Source organism: Neopsephotus bourkii, unplaced genomic scaffold (genome assembly GCF_033783945.1).
Source record: "Neopsephotus bourkii isolate Nb327-2 ecotype Australia unplaced genomic scaffold, CSIRO-AGI_Nbou_v1 NB_1630, whole genome shotgun sequence".
Classification (NCBI taxonomy): Eukaryota; Metazoa; Chordata; class Aves; order Psittaciformes; family Psittacidae; genus Neopsephotus; species Neopsephotus bourkii.
This window is the reverse complement of record NW_026902105.1, coordinates 12,229,174-12,248,699: the sequence shown is the minus strand read 5'-3', so window position 1 is coordinate 12,248,699 and position 19,526 is coordinate 12,229,174. Positions and strand designations below refer to the sequence as shown.

At 49.1% G+C, this 19,526-nt stretch overlaps 1 protein-coding gene across 1 annotated transcript; it reads right to left on the bottom strand.

The window, feature by feature from the left end:
- Window positions 1-4,668: 4,668 nt before the first annotated feature.
- Window positions 4,669-10,086, bottom strand: TRIB1 (tribbles pseudokinase 1). The gene is made up of 3 exons (XM_061373538.1): window positions 9,660-10,086; window positions 8,941-9,233; window positions 4,669-6,910 (listed from the first exon to the last, which is right to left on the bottom strand). Exons 1-3 carry the CDS (start codon window positions 9,960-9,962, stop codon window positions 6,442-6,444), a joined length of 1,065 nt encoding a protein of 354 aa, XP_061229522.1. The 5' UTR covers window positions 9,963-10,086; the 3' UTR covers window positions 4,669-6,441.
- Between the last annotated feature and the right edge of the window lie 9,440 nt (window positions 10,087-19,526).

Below are 19,526 nucleotides of genomic sequence, written 5' to 3'. Positions count from 1 at the left end.
CAACCCCCTGCCACAGGCAGGGACACCTTCCACTAGACCAGGTTGCTCCGAGCCCCATCCAGCCCGGCCTTGAGCACTGCCAGGGATGGAGCAGCCACAGCTTCTGTGGGCAACCTGTGCCAGTGCCTCAGCACCCTCACAATAAAGAACTTCTTCCTTATACCTAATCTAAATCTATACCCTTTCAGTTCAAAACCATTACCCCTCATCCTATGACTACAGTCCCTGATAAAGGGTCCCTCCTCATCTTTTCTGTAGGCCCCTTTTAAGTAATGTGTCTCTGTGCTGCAGGGGCAACATCACAGGGGGAGTCAGACATGCCCCCATGCACTGCTGTAGGCATCTGCTAGGGCTTCGCCTGGATCTGGCTAGACCTGTTGGCCCGAAAGCTTCCTGTCTTCCCCCAAATCCAGGTAAATTGGGCACTGACATGAAGGTAGGAAGGAGAGGGTTCACCCCCGTACTAGTCAGCCAACAATATCACACAAGCACCAGGGTAGGTTTTAACCTTTTTCCTGGTGTTTGAGGAGTTAGAGGAGCTACCATCAGGGTTGCACCCCTGCTTTGCAATAGAGGCTGACGGCTGACCTTTGTGAGCCTTTTTCTGCTGCCTTAACTCACTAGAGGAAACCCTTACTCACATCAGACATCCCATCTGCAAAGTCATTGTCCTTGGGCATGGGAGTCTTGCAAAGCCTTTTGTACAAGTTATGTTGAGACTTTGCCCCCGGTTGCTAGCAGGGCAAGGAAAACTCACAGGATTTGAACCTCAGCGAGAATACAACACTGGCAAGTCGAGACTTGATGGGGATGTTATCACAAGGCCCAACAAGGGCTTTCCACTCAATTACATTGATGGTTTCTGTGATTCATCTCAACGTTTATGACTTTGTCACTACCTGGAAGTTCAGAAAAGAAAAAAAAATGAAAAGGAAACAAAAAAAGCCCTGCAATGAACCATTTGCTGGTGCAAGACACTGGGTGACATAGGAGAAACTGAGCAACTACCTCAGGTGGTGGAGAAGAGTCACTCTCTGTGGTGACCAGAGCTATATTTGATTTCTTAGGCAATGTCAGCTTTTGCATGCTACATTCTTTGGCTAATCGCCAGCGCGATGTGTAATACTTTAGCCACACTGTTGTTACTTAATCCTTTCCTAATCTGCAATTTGCGCAAGAGGAATAAAATCTAAGCAAAGCCACTGAGAACATCTCCACTAATAATTTATCAAACTCGACTTTTGTTGCTGGCAGGAGACGGCAGTCGGTGGAGGTGAATGTTTTCCCCACAGCAGCCCTGTCTGATAAACACGGGGCAGCTGATTCATGCAGCACTTATTTTCTGTCATCCACCCTTCATGTCACCCTGGTATTTCTTCGAACGATAAGCCTGCGAGTGTGCTCACAGCACACCACCGAGGTCCCGGTTTCATCTCTTTCTGCAAATTACACATTAATTAACCATTAATAACAGTGGGAGTTGCATGCAGAAATCCACACCCGCTGTGATGAGACCGTGCCCTTGGTGAGCAAGTGCCTTATTAATCACCTGCATTTCAGCACCGGAGCTGCCTCCGCAGCCGGGCGAGACAAACATCCCTTGAGAGGAAAGCATACGGGTGCTCACCAGCCCTAATCCTGCCGTAAAGAAAAGCGTTACCTCTTGCTCTATGAATTTTATTTATTTTGGTCCTCTGGGCAGTGCTTGCTGTTAGAAACATGATTGCTTCATACAGTTATGTTAATGTTTGCATTTGACAGAATGTAATTGATACTTCGGCTGCTCCGGCTTCAAAGCCAAATTAGGAAATGAAGTGCTGCACATTAGCTTGTTTAGCTGGTTAAATACTGTAAATAAATACATAGAGGGCAATGAAAACTAATGAGTTTTCTTGAAGGCATTTTCTAAATAGCTGGCTTCATAAAAAATATATAAAAGAAAATGTTCCTGCTATGAACTCATATCCTGAAGGATTTGTCGTTTTGCTGCAACAAAAATTGATCCTGGCTGAAATCTGAACTCTGGGTTTCACTTGGAGAACAGGATTTTGCAAGTTATGGAGGAATGGTGGTAAGAACTGTTGCAAATTTCACAGTGCTTTTACCAACAATAGTTCTGAGAGATGTTGCATTTAGCAAAGCCATTAATTCAGACCGTGGTTATGTGTCAAGCTATTCTTCTCAGCGCTTGCTAGGAAAACGTTATACATGTAAGAAGCATTTGCATAGGAGATTTCTTTGTGCTGCTAAATCTGTGCAGTGCCATAACGCTAAACACTGGGGTTTCTCCCTGACAGAATGCAATAGCTCGAAAAAAGTGAGAAAAAAGAATCCACTTTTATATAAAGAGATAATCTGCAGAGATTTGCCTGACAGAATGCACTCAGCACTGATTGAATAAAATGTGGTTTTGAAGTTACCCCTCAAGCCTACCCTCAGCGCATTAAAGCAGAGCTAGAGCAGAGCATTGTGCTGGCTTTGTGATCCAGCCAAGTGCAATGAATCTCCGTTCCTCTACATTTGTATAAAAAATTGCTCTTTCCCCCCTTTCTTTCATAAATAATACCTGGGTGCAGAAGTGCCTTTGACTGACTTGAAGGTGTTCTAAAATCAGAGGGGGGGTTATCATAAGTAGAATTGAACCTCTACCAATCCTTCTTAATTAACTGCAAATAACCTCAGCAGTATCACCTGCTTGGCAAAGAGAAGTTGACCTTAAAGCTGAGCTTGCTGAGCTGGCTGTTTCACCTGGCGCTTTAGGAGGAAGCTGGTTTACAAATTCTGCTGTGCTACTTTAAAAGAAAATCATTGAACTGATGCCTAAAATGCAGCCAAAGTATCAAGAGCTGATAAAAACACATACTTGAGATGCAGGATCTATCCTGACTGGGAGGTGGTTTGATGCCAGTTTAGGATGGATCCGAAGATGTAGTGAAAATCCTCAACTTGCATTTTGAGCAGCAAACAGAGGAACGAAGGCTCCCAGCACTATTCAGAGAGGCCAGCAACATCTTGCGACTTCAAGATGAAAATAGTGACCAGGTCTGAGAAATACATAAGAGATGCCTACGCTCCCCATCCAAAAGGGCCATTTAAAAATAGACAAATTATGACTCTCTCAAAAAGAAACGTATGCATTGCATAAATCAAAGTTCTCACACCCACCATCAAAGTTTAATCACTTAATATGCTGGTGCTTTCAACATGCTCTGAAACTTTGTATACAATAATACAAACGATGGGGTAACAAAGCAATAGCAATTTATTCTGCTGTCCAAACGGATGTTGCATTATAATCCCTAAAGCAACACAGAGGCTGTTTGCAGATGTTACTACAATTTGGCGTTTATTTTAATTGCTCTGCAGCGTAGCTCATGTGAAATAAAGTCACGGGATGGCCTACACATTCACCTACTGAGGGTGACTTAATGCAAGGGGTAAAAAAAAGGTGTTTTGAAAGTTCTCAGGGTTTCACCGAAACACAAAAGTCCTGCAGTTGTTTTAAAAGGGTGCACCAGGGCTTCTATCCAAGCCTGAAAGCATCGCAGGGCAGGGGGTAATTCAATCAGTCAGGCTATGTGGCGCATGTATGTTTACAAGTCTTGCAAGAATAACATCAGTAAAGTAACTTGAGATATTTTGGTGCCTGACATTCACTCAGCAAGTGCTAAGAAAATATGCTTACTGCACAGATCGCTGGTTTCTTGCAGTGGGAGTCAAGGTGCCTGGTTAAAGTCAGTGCACTTCCCTTTAGCACCAACCAGGTCCCTATTCCTCCTCTTTCTCTTTCCACTCCCCTTCTAAAAGCAAAATCCTTTCTAAAGTTGCTCCTGCTCAAAGAGCTGCCTGGAAGCAGTTGCTCTGTGAACAGATTTCAAGCAAAAGGACAAAGTTAAACATGAGGCAAAGTATAAATAAAAATCAAGACTCTCTTCCTCCTCCTCTCTACTTGTGAGCGATGATCTCACCGCTCCGGGTGGATTGCAAGGGTGGCTTGATCTCTTTCAGGAAAGCGCATTCTCTAACCTTGATACTGCTGCTATTTATACCCCTCTCTTCTCACCACAAAGAAAAGCAGCTCTTACAATCTTTCTCTCCATTTTTATCGGGAGCACCGGGTGCCCTCATCTCTGCCTCCGAGCAGCAGGATCAAGACCCTGGCTCCAGCTCCCCATTAAAGCCAAGGCCCTCGACTGCTGCCCCTGCTTCTGGCTGCTCACTTTTAGTCACCTGAGATGTGATTTTCCACTGGCTTGAGCATCACATTGCCTCTCACACAGGTGCAGGATGACAGTCGTGCAGTGCCACAGCATTTTCTGCTCACAGGGTGCAGATGGAAGTGAATGCATGTGCTGAAAGGCAATAGGGTTTCTAAAGTTCAGAGGCAGAGCTATAACTCCTCTCCCTTTTGTTTATCGGATGAATAGGATACCCCATTTCACATAGCTCTAGGGGCATCTCAAGCCCTTTCCACCCCACAAGAGGCAGAAGCCATCCCCCATCCCCATTCATCCCTCAAGGGACACAACCCCAGGCAGACCCTGGTAGCTCAGGCATGATGGAGCATGCACAGAGACCACAGATGAGCAGATCCTCATCTTTTCAGATTGAACCAGGCATACTCAAGCTGTGTTCCCCTTGAGACACCGCAAGAAATGGTGACAAACCTTATGAAACCAAGTTTATTAAAACTTTCTACAAGTCAGACTTTATCATCCAGGTTTCCACATACATATACATATTTACAAGTTGGACATAGTGTTTTTAGCTTTTCTGGCAGAACTTTCCACCATTATATACAAATGTACTGTTTTCCATAGAAGGGTTAAACTGTATCACAGATACAAATGTCAAGCAATCATGAGAGGTTTAGTGCAACGGAGAGCTGTAGCGCCCTGCTCTTAATGCTCATGATTCTGTCAAGTTAGTATTGCCAACAATAATTCACATTAAATCGCTCTTCGACACCTCTTATTAGGACAAACAAAGTACAACAGAACAAGAAAACAAAACCCCCAAACAGTAAGGTATGTACAAAGTACACAGTCCATGAGGTATACATGGTATTCTCGCAACGCGTGGTGTGATTGCAGCTTGCCAGGGGTTAACCCTAAAAATGACTTCACTCGACCTGTGTCACGTCAGGGACATGCGTTACCCACCTCACGGCCATTCCCGAAGCCGTGCTTTCCCCTAAGGCGAACGGACACCTCTTTGCATAAGCCACTGGACACAAATGTGAAACGAAGCAGAAATCTTCGGCAGGACTAAGCTTTACTGACCCCCAACCCAGGAAGCTACCGATTGAGATATATTCATTATCCACGCACATTGGAAAGACTATGAATAATCATGCAAAACAAATAAAACAAAATTTAAGGGGAAAACCACCCCTGTAGCTGGGGGCAAACAACATACCTGAACAATCAACTAAGGGCGTATGGAGATTTTACTCTTAAGACTAACTTTTGGGGGGATGGAGGAGGGAAAGAGGAGAGAGGATGTGATGTTTTTAAGAGTTGAGCCTGTAGGAAAACACGACATGTTTATAGGTACTGTACAAGATACCCCTCATCGTTTTCCAAGGGAAGGCGCCCCAGCCGATAGTGTTACGGGTCGGTAAACGGATATGTTTTGGCACTCGGAGCTAACGAGACCTGCTACTTGACAAGCTCGCAGAGGGCATCAAGTTGTATAGGTTACACCATGGTAACACAAGGCTTAAGTCTATTTAAAATGCTTTCCCGGTCAGCGAATGGAATCGGAGGGGATCCAGCTGGGTGATCCACTTGTTTCTGCTTCAGAAAGAGCCACAGCAGTGGTTTGTCTTACAGGTGGAGCTAGGAGCTTCATGCCTCTGAAAGCAAGATGAGCTGGAGGAGCAGCAGCCAGCAGGCAGCTGACTGTGGCAGGCGAAGACCTCCTTCCCTCGCTAAAGTGCTCTTACAGTCAGAAAGCTACTTTGCACCCCGGTGCGGCCGAGCCGATTCCCCTTCCTACCACCTGTGTCAGATTCGCTCGGTTAGAGGCGCTCCTTGTGCCTCCCAGCCCTACACACCGCGGCCGGGGCTCTGCACCCCCACGGGAAAGCAGAAGGGGGCTGCCTTTCTGTCTCACCCCTCGCCAGCTGTAAGACTCTGCAGCCAGGATGCGACCAGTTACACCGGTGGAGGATGTGGGAGGCAGGAGAAAAGCCAAGGGGCTCTCACAAAGCTGCATGGGTCCTCCAGGGCTGGTGGGACCGACCTGCCAGCAGAGCATGAGGATGAAACTGAGTGCGTTCAGGGAGCGGAGACCTATGGGTCAGCGTTCGTCTGAAACAAGGTCACTTCTCTGACCATACTGGCACTTTAAGATGCTGTTGCGTTTGCAAACGTGGAAAAATGAAACCCTATGAAGATGCCGGAGGTGAGAACCGCTGAGGTTTGTGAGATTTTGTGGTCAGCAGAAGAAGGAACTAATATCGTCATTGTCTCCGTGGTATTCGGGAACAATCTGATCCGAAGTTCCCGTCTCCTGGTCTGTATATCCAGGCTCCAAGACTGCCTCGAACCAAGGGTGAAGCAGGATCTCCGGAGCAGTGAGTCTTTCTGAGGGCTCCCGCCTCAGGAGGCTGCGGATGAGGCATCGGGCTTTGGGGGAGACGTGGTCAGGAATACAGAACTGTCCACGCCGGATTTTGGAGAACAGAGTGCTAGGGTCCGAGTCATGGAAGGGATAGCGTCCCACCAGCAGGGTATAGAGCATCACTCCCAAACTCCACACGTCGGCCAATTTCCCAGAGTAAGTCCCCGTGGTGTTTAGGATCTCAGGGCTGACGTACGCCGGGCAGCCGTGCTTGTCTGAGAGCGCATCGTCTTCGCCTTTGATGATGTGTGTGTCTTCCAGGCTCTCCAGCCGCAGCTGAGTCCTAGGGAGGGCAGGAGAGGAAGCTGAGGGTTAGAAATAGCAGCACCAGGCACGAGGGAGCCACAGCAACCCGCACAACACACACACACACACACCACCACCACCCTTCTTGCATTGGCATAATGAAAAGGAGAGGAAACACTGTTTCATGTGCAGCAGAGAAGCTGCCTGGACTCCTGGACCCATGTAATGGAAGCACAGCTACGTGCGCCGACGATGCACAGCGACGCCTGCTTATTTCATGTACTGTAGGCTTTAATAACACAGAGGGCTCTCGAGGAACACCAGCAAAGTCACCTTCTATCTACATGGCTTGCACTGCGACTGCAGGGGTTTAATTGGCTACACTGCTGCTGTTTGTGGTTCAGAGCTTGAGCAAACAGCATCCAGCTGCGTGGCTTTGCAAGCTGCAAACCCCAGCAACCTTCCCTGCTTGCGGGATCATCTCCTCTCCAGAGGGTTCTGTTTTAGCTTTGATTTGGTCCTTTACTCTCTGGGCCTTTCCCCAGGGTACCACGCACCCCCCACCTCCCAGCTGGAGGTGGCTCTAACCCCGGCCGCCCGTGCCGGGGTGGGAAAGGGATGCTCCACATCAGCAAAGCAGCCACCCCTCGCGCTGGCAGGCGCTGGCTGCTGCCTGTCCTCAGCCTGACCTCGCCAAATACCCATTGGTTCTGCGAACGGAAAATATGACTCAACGGGAACCGTGGGCCCGGGATTGGCTGCGGGAAGCCCTGAAACTGCACCTGTGCCCAGCGCCGGGCCCGCCTGCCATTGCTTAACCCTCTTCTTGCCAAACGCCGCGCACATGACACCCGCCTGTGCAACGCGCTATTTCCACATGGGACCCGTGTGTGCGCAATGTAACATTTCAGCAGATGTTTCACCTCCTCATGGGCGGGAAAAGCTGCAATAGTTTCCTTCAAAGGAATTGCTCTCTGTGCGTGTCAACATGGGGCTGTTTCTGTGCAAGAGGGGCAGCGCTGCTTCGTTTCCCTATCACGTTTATTAATGATACCCTGAGCAGCCGCAGCCCGGTTAAACAAGGTGAAAATGCATTTTCTTCTGCTTCAGCAGCATCACCTCCAGGCTCATCAGGTTAAGCACAACTCCACTACAGCTTTTACTTCTTTTCTTAGCTTAGCACAAGATAACCTTAAGGTCCTTTCCAACCCTAACTGTTCTACGATAAGCAACTAGTCAGAGTCAGTTTTGCTGATTAAAAGTGTATTTCTGGCTCTGCCACATGCGGTGAGGCACTATAAACGCAGGAAGCACTCCAGGGAAATACTGAATTCCTTCCCTAACCTACATGTAACAGCCAGGTTCTGGGTCTCCTCTCTGTAAACCAAGGCTTTAGGCTAAGTTTTACCCAAGTGCAGGATTCCCAAACTGATACTGGACGCTGTCGCACCTTCCCTGCTGTGCGTGCACACATCCATGGGCACAGGGGCATGGACAGCACTGACGCCAGTAGTGAGGAGGGATAAAAGCCTTGAAGAACACAGCACATCTTTGGTGAGCAGCGTGACTCTGATTAAGGGATTCCAGGAAGGAGACCCCTCCGGGGCACCATGGCTTTCCCAAGGAAGGACCAGAGCTCCATCCAGCTCCCCTACCTCCTGCTCCCTGAGCCAGGACGTTCCCCCTCCCCAGCACAGCGCCTCAGCCTCCTCCTCTCTGCCTTTGATTCACTTCACACTGACCGAGGGGCACACATGACATCTTCTGGCGCTAACGAGCACCCGAACTATGGTCCCTTTGTCTACCAGCGGGTTCCACTGACCTTCTGCTGAATGAGAGGAAGCTCCTGGCGAGCTTCCTCCCTTTCATCAGCTCTGATCTAACCAGGAGTCAGTGCGTACCGGTTAGATCCCGGACCTACTACGCACACGTGATGGGGACCTACCCGAACCGCCTGCAAGTGATGCCTGGCTGACACGGCAGCCGTTCCCACTGCCTTGTGCGTCTCTGGATGTGACCTTTGTCCCTCCCCACTCCCCCCCGGGCCGGCTGCCGACAGCCACTCACCTTTCCTCGTTGGAGAAGACAAATTTCCTGAGCTTGAGGTCACCGAGTACGATGGCCGACTGGTGGCAGTGAGCTACAGCCGAGACGATCTGCTTGAACAGCCGGGCAGCCTCCTCTTCCCTCAGCCGCTTGCAGCTCCTCACGTAGGAGTGCATGTCCCCAAAGTCCTTTTCAAAGAACACATAGGCCTTGGTGTCCCCGAGGATGACTTCGACGACGCCGGTGATGTTTCTGTGTGACGGCAGCTGAATGTACGGCCGGATCTTGTCCTGGTAGTGTTTGAGGGGGAACACCTGTAAAGCGGAAATTAAAGCAAAATTCGTTCTCAAGGGCGTTGAAAGCAGCCGCTCGCGTAGCAACTCTCCCCAAACAATGACGAGGGAGCTGGAGGGGAGCCAGGGCTCGGCAGGAGCGCCGTTCAAAGCGGTTACCGAGACCCTTCCTGCCCGTTTTGCATTGAAAAGAGGGTAAAAAAACCCCGGCGGAACGAAGCGCCGTCCCCGAAGCCTCTCGGGGAAGGTGCTCCGAGGTAACCCGAACTTAGCGCTTACTCCCGGCGGCTGTAAATGACTCCCCAGGGCGGCAGGCTGGGCGCTTCCACCCGGGGAGCAGCGGGACCATGTTTTGCGCGGCTCCCCCCTGGGAGAGCGGTCCCGCGGCGCTCGGACGCATCGGGACGGTCCCGACCCCCACCAGTCCCCCGCGCCCGCGGAGCTCACCTTGCAGCGCAGCTCCCGCCCGGAGCTGACGCTCAGCGCCCTGGACACCTGCTCCCGCTCGGCCAGCGGCAGCAGCAGGTACGAGGCGATCAGGCTGGGTCCCGGGGCCCCGCCGCCGCCGGGGGACGCGGGGGAGCAGGGCGAGCCGGGCGCGCTCAGGCAGTCCGGGGGGCCGCAGTCGGCGAGACGAGGGCACTTGGCGGCCGGCGCCTCCTCGGCGGGGCCGTCGTGGAGCGGCTGAAGCCGCTTGGCCGGGGTGCTGCGGCAGCGGGCGGCCGGCAGCAGGGACGCGGGGCGGCTCATGGGGGGCGCGGACGCGGGCGCGGAGCTAGAGGCGGGCGGTGCGCGCTGCGCGCATCCCTTCGCTGCGGGCGCAGACACGTCGGGCCGGGCCCACCATCGGGCGCAGACTCCGCGCTCCGGGGCTCGGAGGCTTTAAAAAAAAAAGGGGGGAAAAAAGCGCCGCGGTTCCTCCTCCCGGGGCTGACGCACGGGGAAAGGGGAGGAGGGAGCCGCGGGCACGCCCGCCCCGCACCGCGCCGCTCCGCCCGCCCGCCGCAACCCCGGCCGCGGCGGGACGCGCAGCCTGGAGGGGCGGGGGGGGGTCCCTCTGCTGCTGTCCTGCCGCCGGTCCCGAGCAAGGACATCGCGTGTCCGAGTCAGGCTGCCTGCCGAGGATGGCAGAGCCTGGGGGCGCACCTCGCTTTGGGGGTCACCCCTTGCTTTGGGGTCCTCTCTTTTGGGAGTCACCCCTTGATTTTGGGGATCACCCCACTCTTTTGGGGATCACTCCTTGCCTTTGAGGTTTGCCCCTCTCTTTTGGGGTCACCCCTCTCTTTTGGAGTTCGCCCCTCACAAGCCCAGCGTGCGGCCAAACCCCTCAACCCTCCACTGCCCACTTGCAAGCCCAAAGAGAGGCTTCACGAGCTCAAAGCAGGGAGGGTTTCCTAGCGAAGCTAAGCAGCAGCAAAGTCACCGGCACGGAAGGATGAGCATTTGTTTCTCCTGCAAAGGCGGCCCTGGACATGGCAGCAGCGGGTTTATCCAGGGCCAGCGTGCGCCGCTGGGAAGCGGTGCCAGAAATTCCAAATGCTGCTGTAGTGCTTTCGAGACAGCATCGCCTCGTGCGATGTGTGAAAACAAAGAGTGAAGCCAGGGTGAATGCGGAGAGAAAGCGAGCCCAGTTCAGTGCCAGGAGCTTCTCCCGTGTACATGCACTGTGGCTTCTCCCCAGCCCCAATCCTTGCTTTTCACTAATCACTAAATAACCATCATTCATCCCAAGGTTTGCACAGTGAGGCTGCTGTGTGTTAACCGTGAGCGTCAACGTGCACCATCAGAAACACTTGGCATTGGGTGTTTCCCATGTTCAAACTATCGGCTCTCCGAAAAAGGAATAGCATGGAGAGCAAGCAGCAGCCCACTGCTGAAGTGACCGGTGAGGAGCAGGCAGTCCAGCTCCGAACGTGTGGGTTTACAGGAATAGCAAATAGATTTGCAGCCAGGGCTGTGAGTAAACAGAAGAAGAAGGAGAGAAAAGCAGACAACCAATGATCCCTGGAAAAGCTGCAGACAGCTCCGGTGTTGACAAGAGTGCTTCAGAAGGCACTTCTCCAGCTTTGCTGTTTACATATACGCAAATCAGTGCTGGGGCTTCCCTAATGACATTGGGAGCCTGCGCCCTGTTACTCTGCAGGCTCAGTTCCTCTCCCATTTTGGTTCCCAGGTCTGTTTAAGCAGCAGAAGGGCCCCATTCGGGTGCCCCAGCTCTGGAGCTGTGATGCTGTGCGTGCAGGTATTTGCTCAGATTCCTGACAGATAACTGCACCGCAAACCCGTGCATGCCTTCAGCTACTTCCAGTGTATTTTAAGAAACACATGAAACTCTTGTTCAGGATGACTCATAGCATAGCAGTCCCATTAATGCATTTAAACATGAAATGCATATGCCATAAAGGGATATCCCAGGGCCGGCATTTTGCTTTCCTTTTTTTTCATTTCCCAGAAATTCAATTCCATTAATGCCTGCAGATCGTTTCTGAGCCGTTCACCACAGCTCTCACAGCACACTGTTTCATTCCTCTCATGGGTAAAACACACTCGAGCATCCATCAGACCTCTGTTTTACTTTTCCCTTCCTGGAAGTCTTATGACTGGGATGCTGCTGCTGGGTGAGTTTAGCTGTAGGATGCTGCATGTGTGGGCTGCTTCCCACGCTTGGCATAGTGCAAGGTGTGGGTGTCAGTGCTTTTGGGGACAGGGGAAGGGTGTAGACACATCAAAATAGTGATGGACCTACATAAAAGTGCTCACAGGCATGATTAGTGTATAACAGCATCCCTGTGGTGCTCCGCAGGCTGAGATGCACTGTGAGCAGCAGTATGAATACCAAGTGGTGTGCCTGAGGTAAGTGTGTGCCTTTGGTCCTCATCCTCCTGAAGACCCACCTCTCTCAGCCCCTGTGCCACCTCACTGTCCCCATGGAGGAGAAGAGCTGTGCTGCGGATCCATTTGCACACATTGTTGGAAGCTGTGTCCTTCACCTTGCCAGACACCCACCCATCTGAAACCTCTTAGAATCCACAGCTGGCCACCTCATAGAGTCATGGAATGGCTTGGGCTGGAAGAGCATTAGAGATCATCCACTTCCAACTGCTGCCATGGGCAGGGACACCTTCCACTAGACCAGGTTGCTCCAAGCCCCATCCAACCTGGCCTTGAGCACTGCCAGGAATGGGGCAGCCACAGCTTCTCTGGGCACCCTGTGCCAGTGCCTCAGCACCCTCACAGGGAAGAACTTCTTCCAAACAGCAGATCTAAATCTGTCCTCTTCCAGTTTAAAGACATTCTGCTTTATTCTATCTTTACATGCTCTTGTCAAAAGCCCCTCTCCATCTTTCTTGTAGGCCCCTTTAGATACTGGAAGGCTAGAACAAGGTGTTGCATGGAGCCTTCTCCAGGCTGAACAAGACCAACTCTCTCAGCCTGTGCTCCAGCCCCTCTGATCATCTTCATGGCCTCCTGGACTCAGTTCAACAGGTCCATGTCCTACTTGTGGTGGGGACCCCAGAGCTTGCCCTATGCCACAAGCACAGGTGCTTGGTTCAGGCTACCAAATGGGGGTAGCACCCAGTCATCCTTGAGAAGGGCAAAGAGCCATTCTCATCATCCTGTCCCCCCAAACTATCTGGGGTGTGAGAGGAGAGCAGAGCACAGAGGTACCCACAGCATCACACCCCACAGTGCTGCCACAGGCTCCTGGTGTCTCCACTGGACTGGTGTCCAGTTTTGATGCTCTGTGGGTGCCCCTGCTAACTGGCACACCAATTGGGAATGCAGACCCTGAAGGCCAGAAGAGACTCCCTGGTGAAGCCTGGTGCACAGACCAAACTTCAGTGTCTGCATGGGGCTGGGATGAACCAAGCTTAAATCTCCTGCGTGTTGGGTCTTTGCAAAATGGGGCAGTTCTTGGCAGCAGGAAACCTTCATTGCTTCCTTAAAATGCCCGTCATGTTTTCAGGTACTCAGAGCATTAATCTCATGAATAAACATACATTAGCAGTTATTAACCAAATTAATAATGCTCACTACCTCATTCTCAGTTTTACTGTTTGGGGAAAGCTCCAGTCTACATCCAGACTCCTTTCCTTCCCCACAAAATTCATTACAAGATGCAGAGCAGAGAAGTGATTCCCGCTTCGGCTTTTCTGTTTTCCCTAATTTGCGCTGATCCCCAAAATGTAAACCAAAGGAATGCCAGCCCTGATGTCTGTTGACCTGCAGGGCATGGTGCTTCTCAAAAGGGTTGAAACTCATCCTCCTTCCCATCTCCACCAGTGCTTGCATGTAACGAAACCATGGTTTGTTTATGAACCAGCCCAGAGAACAGGAGGAACTCCAGGGAGAGGTGTGTGAGGAACAGAAGTGCTGCAGCACTTCAGTATTAGAACATGTTGGCAGAATATGGGACTACCACACTTCATTCTTGTACACTGTAGGTCGTACCACAGGCTTTTAAGCATCCAGGATATCTCCTGCATCAGTTTCCTCCTGAAATCAAGTTATCTGGGAGTCTTCCTTCTATTTCCTGCACCAGCCTATTCCATCTCCGTCCCCAAATTTTGGGGGGTCTACCTGCTTAGCACAGATGAGATGAATACTTGCATGGTGATTCTCAGCTGTGCCTGCAGTGAATTTCAGTCTGAATGGCTTTAGAGCCCTTCCAAATGAACAAAGGCAGTGTTCCTCATCTCCTATGGATAGCACTGTAAATCACTGTGGAACAGATCAGTGCACAATTACACTTACAGACCTGATACCAGGATAAAACATTGACTCTCACATGGATGAGTCTTGCTACACAAGAGATAGAGAAACAAACTGCTGTGAGCCAGCAGGCTACAGGGGAACAAACACCCAGCCTAGGATGCTCTGACCGGCCCAGTAGAAGTGATGTGGGGAGGGATGGCCTTTGGCAGTACTGGTCAATACTTCTCAAAGGAGAACTGAGCGCAACAGGCACCTTCCTGATGCTCAGGAAGTCCAAGGAGCTCCCAGCCAAAGGACATGACAAAATCACTGCAAAGAGTAGATCCTGCCTGGAAAACAATGGTCACAGCAAGCAGGACTGCTCGCTGGCTCCTGTCTTCCTAAGTCCCAGGTACTACACGAGGAGCTGGGACTGGACCTCCTGTGGAATGTGTATCACAGGTTGGGCACATCCCCGCACAGATTTGCCAGAGCTGTGGCAAGCTGAATGTTGTTCTTCAGACAGGTTTTTTTCTGTTTTAAAACACAGAAGCAGCACTATTGCATCTGCTAGATGAAGATTTAAGAATCCAGACTGTCTGGGGGTCAGGCACTGCCATTCCCTTTTCCTGGCATGTTGTTTTATTCAAGGGGATTTTTGTTACATGGTATTCAAGCATCTGCCCGTCTCGCCCTCAGCCAGTGCCTACCTCACCTGATCGGCTGCTTTTCCTTGGATGCTCACAAAATTAACTCTGCTGCTCCACTTCTCTGACCCTTTATCTTTGTAACTAGAGCAGCCAGAGGCAATGAGAATTGTGTAACCATCTCCCCACTTCCCAAGTGCTTGGGACAGGTCTGGTAACTTTGATAGTATGTCTCATGGGATACACATTGTAAATCTCTATTAGATTAGGCCACTTATAAATAAACTGGCTGCTTGCTATGGGGAGAAATTAAGAAGTCATTATTTTAGTTACGGGATGAGAGAGCCACGACACACAAATACTGCAGCTAATGTTAAACCATCAGGAAAATGATCAAAAGTAAGTATCTCTACTTTACAAGTTGTCTCAAGCCATATAATTGAACCTAAACTACTGCTAGACTGAAAGGCAGCAATGTAAAACCAGGAGGTTGTCAATAATCTATTGTACAGAATTACCCTGCAGAGACAGGGCTCAAAGTAGTTGTGGGCCAGGTGATAAAGAACTTTCCTGTTTCTTATAGCAGGAATGGCACCTGTGATAAGGCCACTACCATCCTTAGACACTGGAGCTCAGCAGCAGATTCCCTGTGAAGATATAAAACACATAACAAGCACGTAGTGACATCAAAAGAAATGCAGTGTAATGGTGCTCCGATGCCTCTCCTCAAGCCTGCACAGAAGCCACACTGAAGGTTGCTGTTGCTAGGAACTCTAAATAATTCCCTTTTGATAAGCCAGTTGTTACCAAATCCAAGGAGTCTCACAAGCAGCACCTCCTGACTTTGTTCCTTTGCAGACTAAAGAGCATGAAGGCTTCTTCTGTTGCTTGAAAGACATGTGAAGGTTCAGGTTTTAAACCTCAAATCCTGTTTTTAGTTCAGAAGCCGATTGCACAAGCGGACAGTGAATGAGTGTCTCTCCATTTCCCTTGCGGTCAGAGAAGATCCTATTCATACTGAGTTTACAAGCAAACACTTCCTTTGGTAAGCTTCCCATGCAATTCAATTCATGTGCGTGCTTTCAAGTTCTGTCTTCAGGTCCGGGCTAACATCAGAGTAAGCGAGCGAGGCAGCTCTCTGCTCAGCCCATTCTGAAATGAAGGAACACTCTATTTTCTGCACACTGCTGCAGTCCTGTTAAGTCACTGACATTACTCATGCACACACACGGGTATCTACTGTACGATGTACACGTACCCCAGAACTGTACTTTGCTTAACAATCAATCTAATGGTTTTACGTGTTATAGGTACTGGCTGGCAGCCTAGAATCGCTGGCATCTTCACATAGGGCTCTCCTCTGTGCATTGCTGGAACCACATTGTACACTTGGAATAATCTGCATTAACAGTAAGGACTTCGTGACCAGAAAATAAATCACTGTTTATGGAAGACTTGCAATGTGCAGTCAATACTCGTCTATACTTGTGGTGAGGAGCCATCAGTTTAAGGCTTTGGCTATGGCAAAAGAAAGGAAGACCTGTTCTTGGGATACTCTCAACATTGTCCACTCCAGGAAGCCCCTTTCCTAAGTGCAACCTCTTCATTGTGTAACAGAGCACTATCTGCCACAGAAATGTTCAGTTAATGGAGCACTCAGCACCTCAGGATCCATACATTGAGATTTTTAGGGAAGATGGAGATCAACATTCACTTGAAGTGGCAGCAGAAGTTACCACATCACACAGTGAATTCTAAGCTAGTTTGGGCCACAACAGTAGAGCTATTCTCAAGAAGAACGTCATGAGGTACTTGTGACCACAGGCAGGTAAGACCTTTGTCATCAGCCACTCATGAGGAAACATGATGTATGTCCAAGAGGACACTGTCTAAAATAAGGCAGTGTGCTGGCCTTGGCTGCTGAGTCATCGGTATCACTTCCTGCAGCCCCTGCTTTTGCTCTGGGTATTTCTCAAGGGAGCACTGACTTAGCCTGGTCTTTTTGATTCTTCTAGAATGAATAAGATCGCAGCTCCGGAGCAGCAATGATGAATATGTCCTTGATTCAGAGGAATGTGCGCTCCTTTTAGCACAAGTGTGCTAAATCTTCCGTGAGGTGCCTGCCTGATTAGTTCTGATCTGTACATGTCCTGGCTCCACTGGTTTGAAAGCTTCAGAGACTCTGCTGTAAAATGGAGAATTCTGCTTCATGGGGGGGAATCTGCTCCCGTGAGAGAGCTGCCTTAGTGGCTCATGCCTCGGGGTACCACTGAAAGGTGCTGCACATGGATCCCTCCTGCCTTGTCTTTGCTGTAATGTTTGATCAGGCATTTCTTCAATCACTCCGTGGAACTGCCTCTCCGGCAGCGGCAGGTTCTCACCTGTGTCAGTGACAGACCCTCCTCAGCCACACTGAGGTTTGCTGCATTAAGGGAAGCTAAACCCACCTCACCTCTGAGTTTCTTTCCTTACATCTTGTTGCAAACTTTCTGACGTCAAACAGTGAGACACAAATTACCCTGTGAACTGTTAACATATGCCTGTTTACATATGGTATCTTACAGGCAAAACAGATTAAGATTGGAAGGTTTAACTGCTGTTGAGTTTCCACTTCTGTGAATCATACAGATCAGCTTATTCATCACAAACACTTTTTACCCTTTAACTCTTTCAAACTACTTCTATCGAGAGCAGAGCTTATGGGGGACATGAACATGGGAACAGAGAGGTCACAGCTGCATCACGAACCCCAGACTTTGCAAGTGGAAGAGCAAAGAGCTGCCAGGAACCACAGCCATCCCAGTGGGTCAGAAGCGGTTTATAACTTCCATCAGGTGAGTTGACAGGCACAGAAGTCTTCCCCAGTTGCCAAGGCTGGTCTGTCCTTCCACCTAGTAGAGTGTCAGATGCAATTCACGCTGATGACCAAGCCTGTAATCTTTCAATTTCGGAAGGAAATTACTTGTGAGAATCAACAAGAGAGAGACAGCCAAGAAAACCCAACAGGATTGCTCAAACTCCAAGTCCAGAGAATGAGCATCATTTATTGAACCAGCATTCTTTGGGTGTTACAATACAGTTTACATTCAGAAATGCCAACATTTTGGGGGGAACTTCACTGATTTTAACAAATGCAGACAGTTTTCTCACTTGAATCTATGCAGTGCACTGATTTTGAGGGGACTCAAGTACCCTCGCCAGCAGTCTTGATGTGAGTGCATGAGTATTCATCTTTTTCTGGATAATATGGCTGTGGCCATACTTGAAAAGAGATGTGTCTGATGATAAAAGAAAGAAACCTACCTCTACTTAAGTACACATGCCTCTTCACCTCATCTGTGATCTGGTATTAAAGCTAAGCAAGTAAGTGCTGCCAAATGTCATTTCTTTCAGCTGAAGAGTGGATTTCAGAATGTAGGCACTCACTGTTCAGGTGCTCTGACTCACTGACGCTGCCTAGCTCAGGCTAGCAAAGGAGAGAAGGAAGATCATGTATATTGAGGCAGGAATGTGAACATTCAGAAATACCTTTCCACTTAGAGTGGCAGTAAGTGAGTGATTGACTATTTGTTCTCTTAAAGTGTTGCTTCAGATCTGTTTGTTTTCTCTCCCAGCTGCATCATCCTAAGCAGGCGGTTCACGTTATTACCTGTGCATTAGCTAACACAGAGACACGTTGAGTGCAGCTACAACTAGGGCTACCAGCACTGATATGGGTCAAACCTTTCTCTTTTACGTAGGACAACAAGGTGTAACCAAGACAGCAATCTCCCTCACAGCATTACTCACGGGAACAGGAGGGTAATGACTGTATCAGGAACTGTAGCTATCTAAGGGTATACTGGTACAAACACCACCGGTAGCAAACCAAACCTGCTGCCACCAGTCTGTCCGTACAAATTAATCTGGGTCTAATTTAGCATTTATAATGTTATGTGTTGTTGGAAGGCACACTCAAGCATCCAGTCACCTACACAAACTAACTTCGAGGTGTGATGCTGTGGCCATGTAGAACGTATGCACACATGAAAAGCTGGGAGCCTGGTTACCACCAGGGATTGAATTAGATCCATGAGGACATTAATGCACTTCTGTCAGAAACTGCAGAGATTGTTTAACCATCACAAGTTTCTGTATTTTGCTTATAAATGGTGCTGGAGTAAATTTAACCACAAACTTAAAGGTGGAACCAAAAGCTATGAATGGTTCAGGACATTCCCCCTTAGTCCCCTTTCTTTTTTTTTGACAAATGCTTTATTTAACATCCTCCCTTGTGGTATTTAACTGAAAATAGTGACCTGTCTTAAATACTATGGGTTTGAGACCTGAGCCAGCTCAAAAGGGACCTGGTTTTTACACATAAAAATGCAAACAAGTACATACTGCTCAATCACCCCCCAGTCTCCTTCAGCTATTTCAGACAGAAGCACTCACGATCACTGCTGAGATTTGAAAATATGGACCTTTGGGGTTAGGCCACATTATGAAAATTACCCAGCTAATTCCCATGAAGTGTTCTGAACACAAAAGTTCAGTGCAAATAATAATGGTTCAGTTCCCTTTTCCAGCTATGAAATCAGCTTGCAGATTAATATTCTTCAATTACAAAATAACCATTTCAGTTTGAAGTGGTTGGCACTCTGATGTGCAATTGGGGTTAATAACGGTCTGCGAAAGGAAAGTTGTTAGCACACAGAAACCCAGAGTGAGATGTTTAGCATTTAGGAACCTCAGCTACATTTCACATTCAATGTCAGATTGTAAATGCAGGAATATGACCAAGGAAAACCCCATCTAACTCGCTCAGGATCCCAAAGCTCAATGAAACCTGTATTTTCTGCTTCACATATGCCAAGGGATAATTGCTATCTGACCAGCAAAGCAGCTCCTTTTACCTTTGGCTATTTCTAATTCATAGATGTAGTGCCTTATCTTCTAGATGTGTTCAGATCAATTGAGGTAATAAATATGG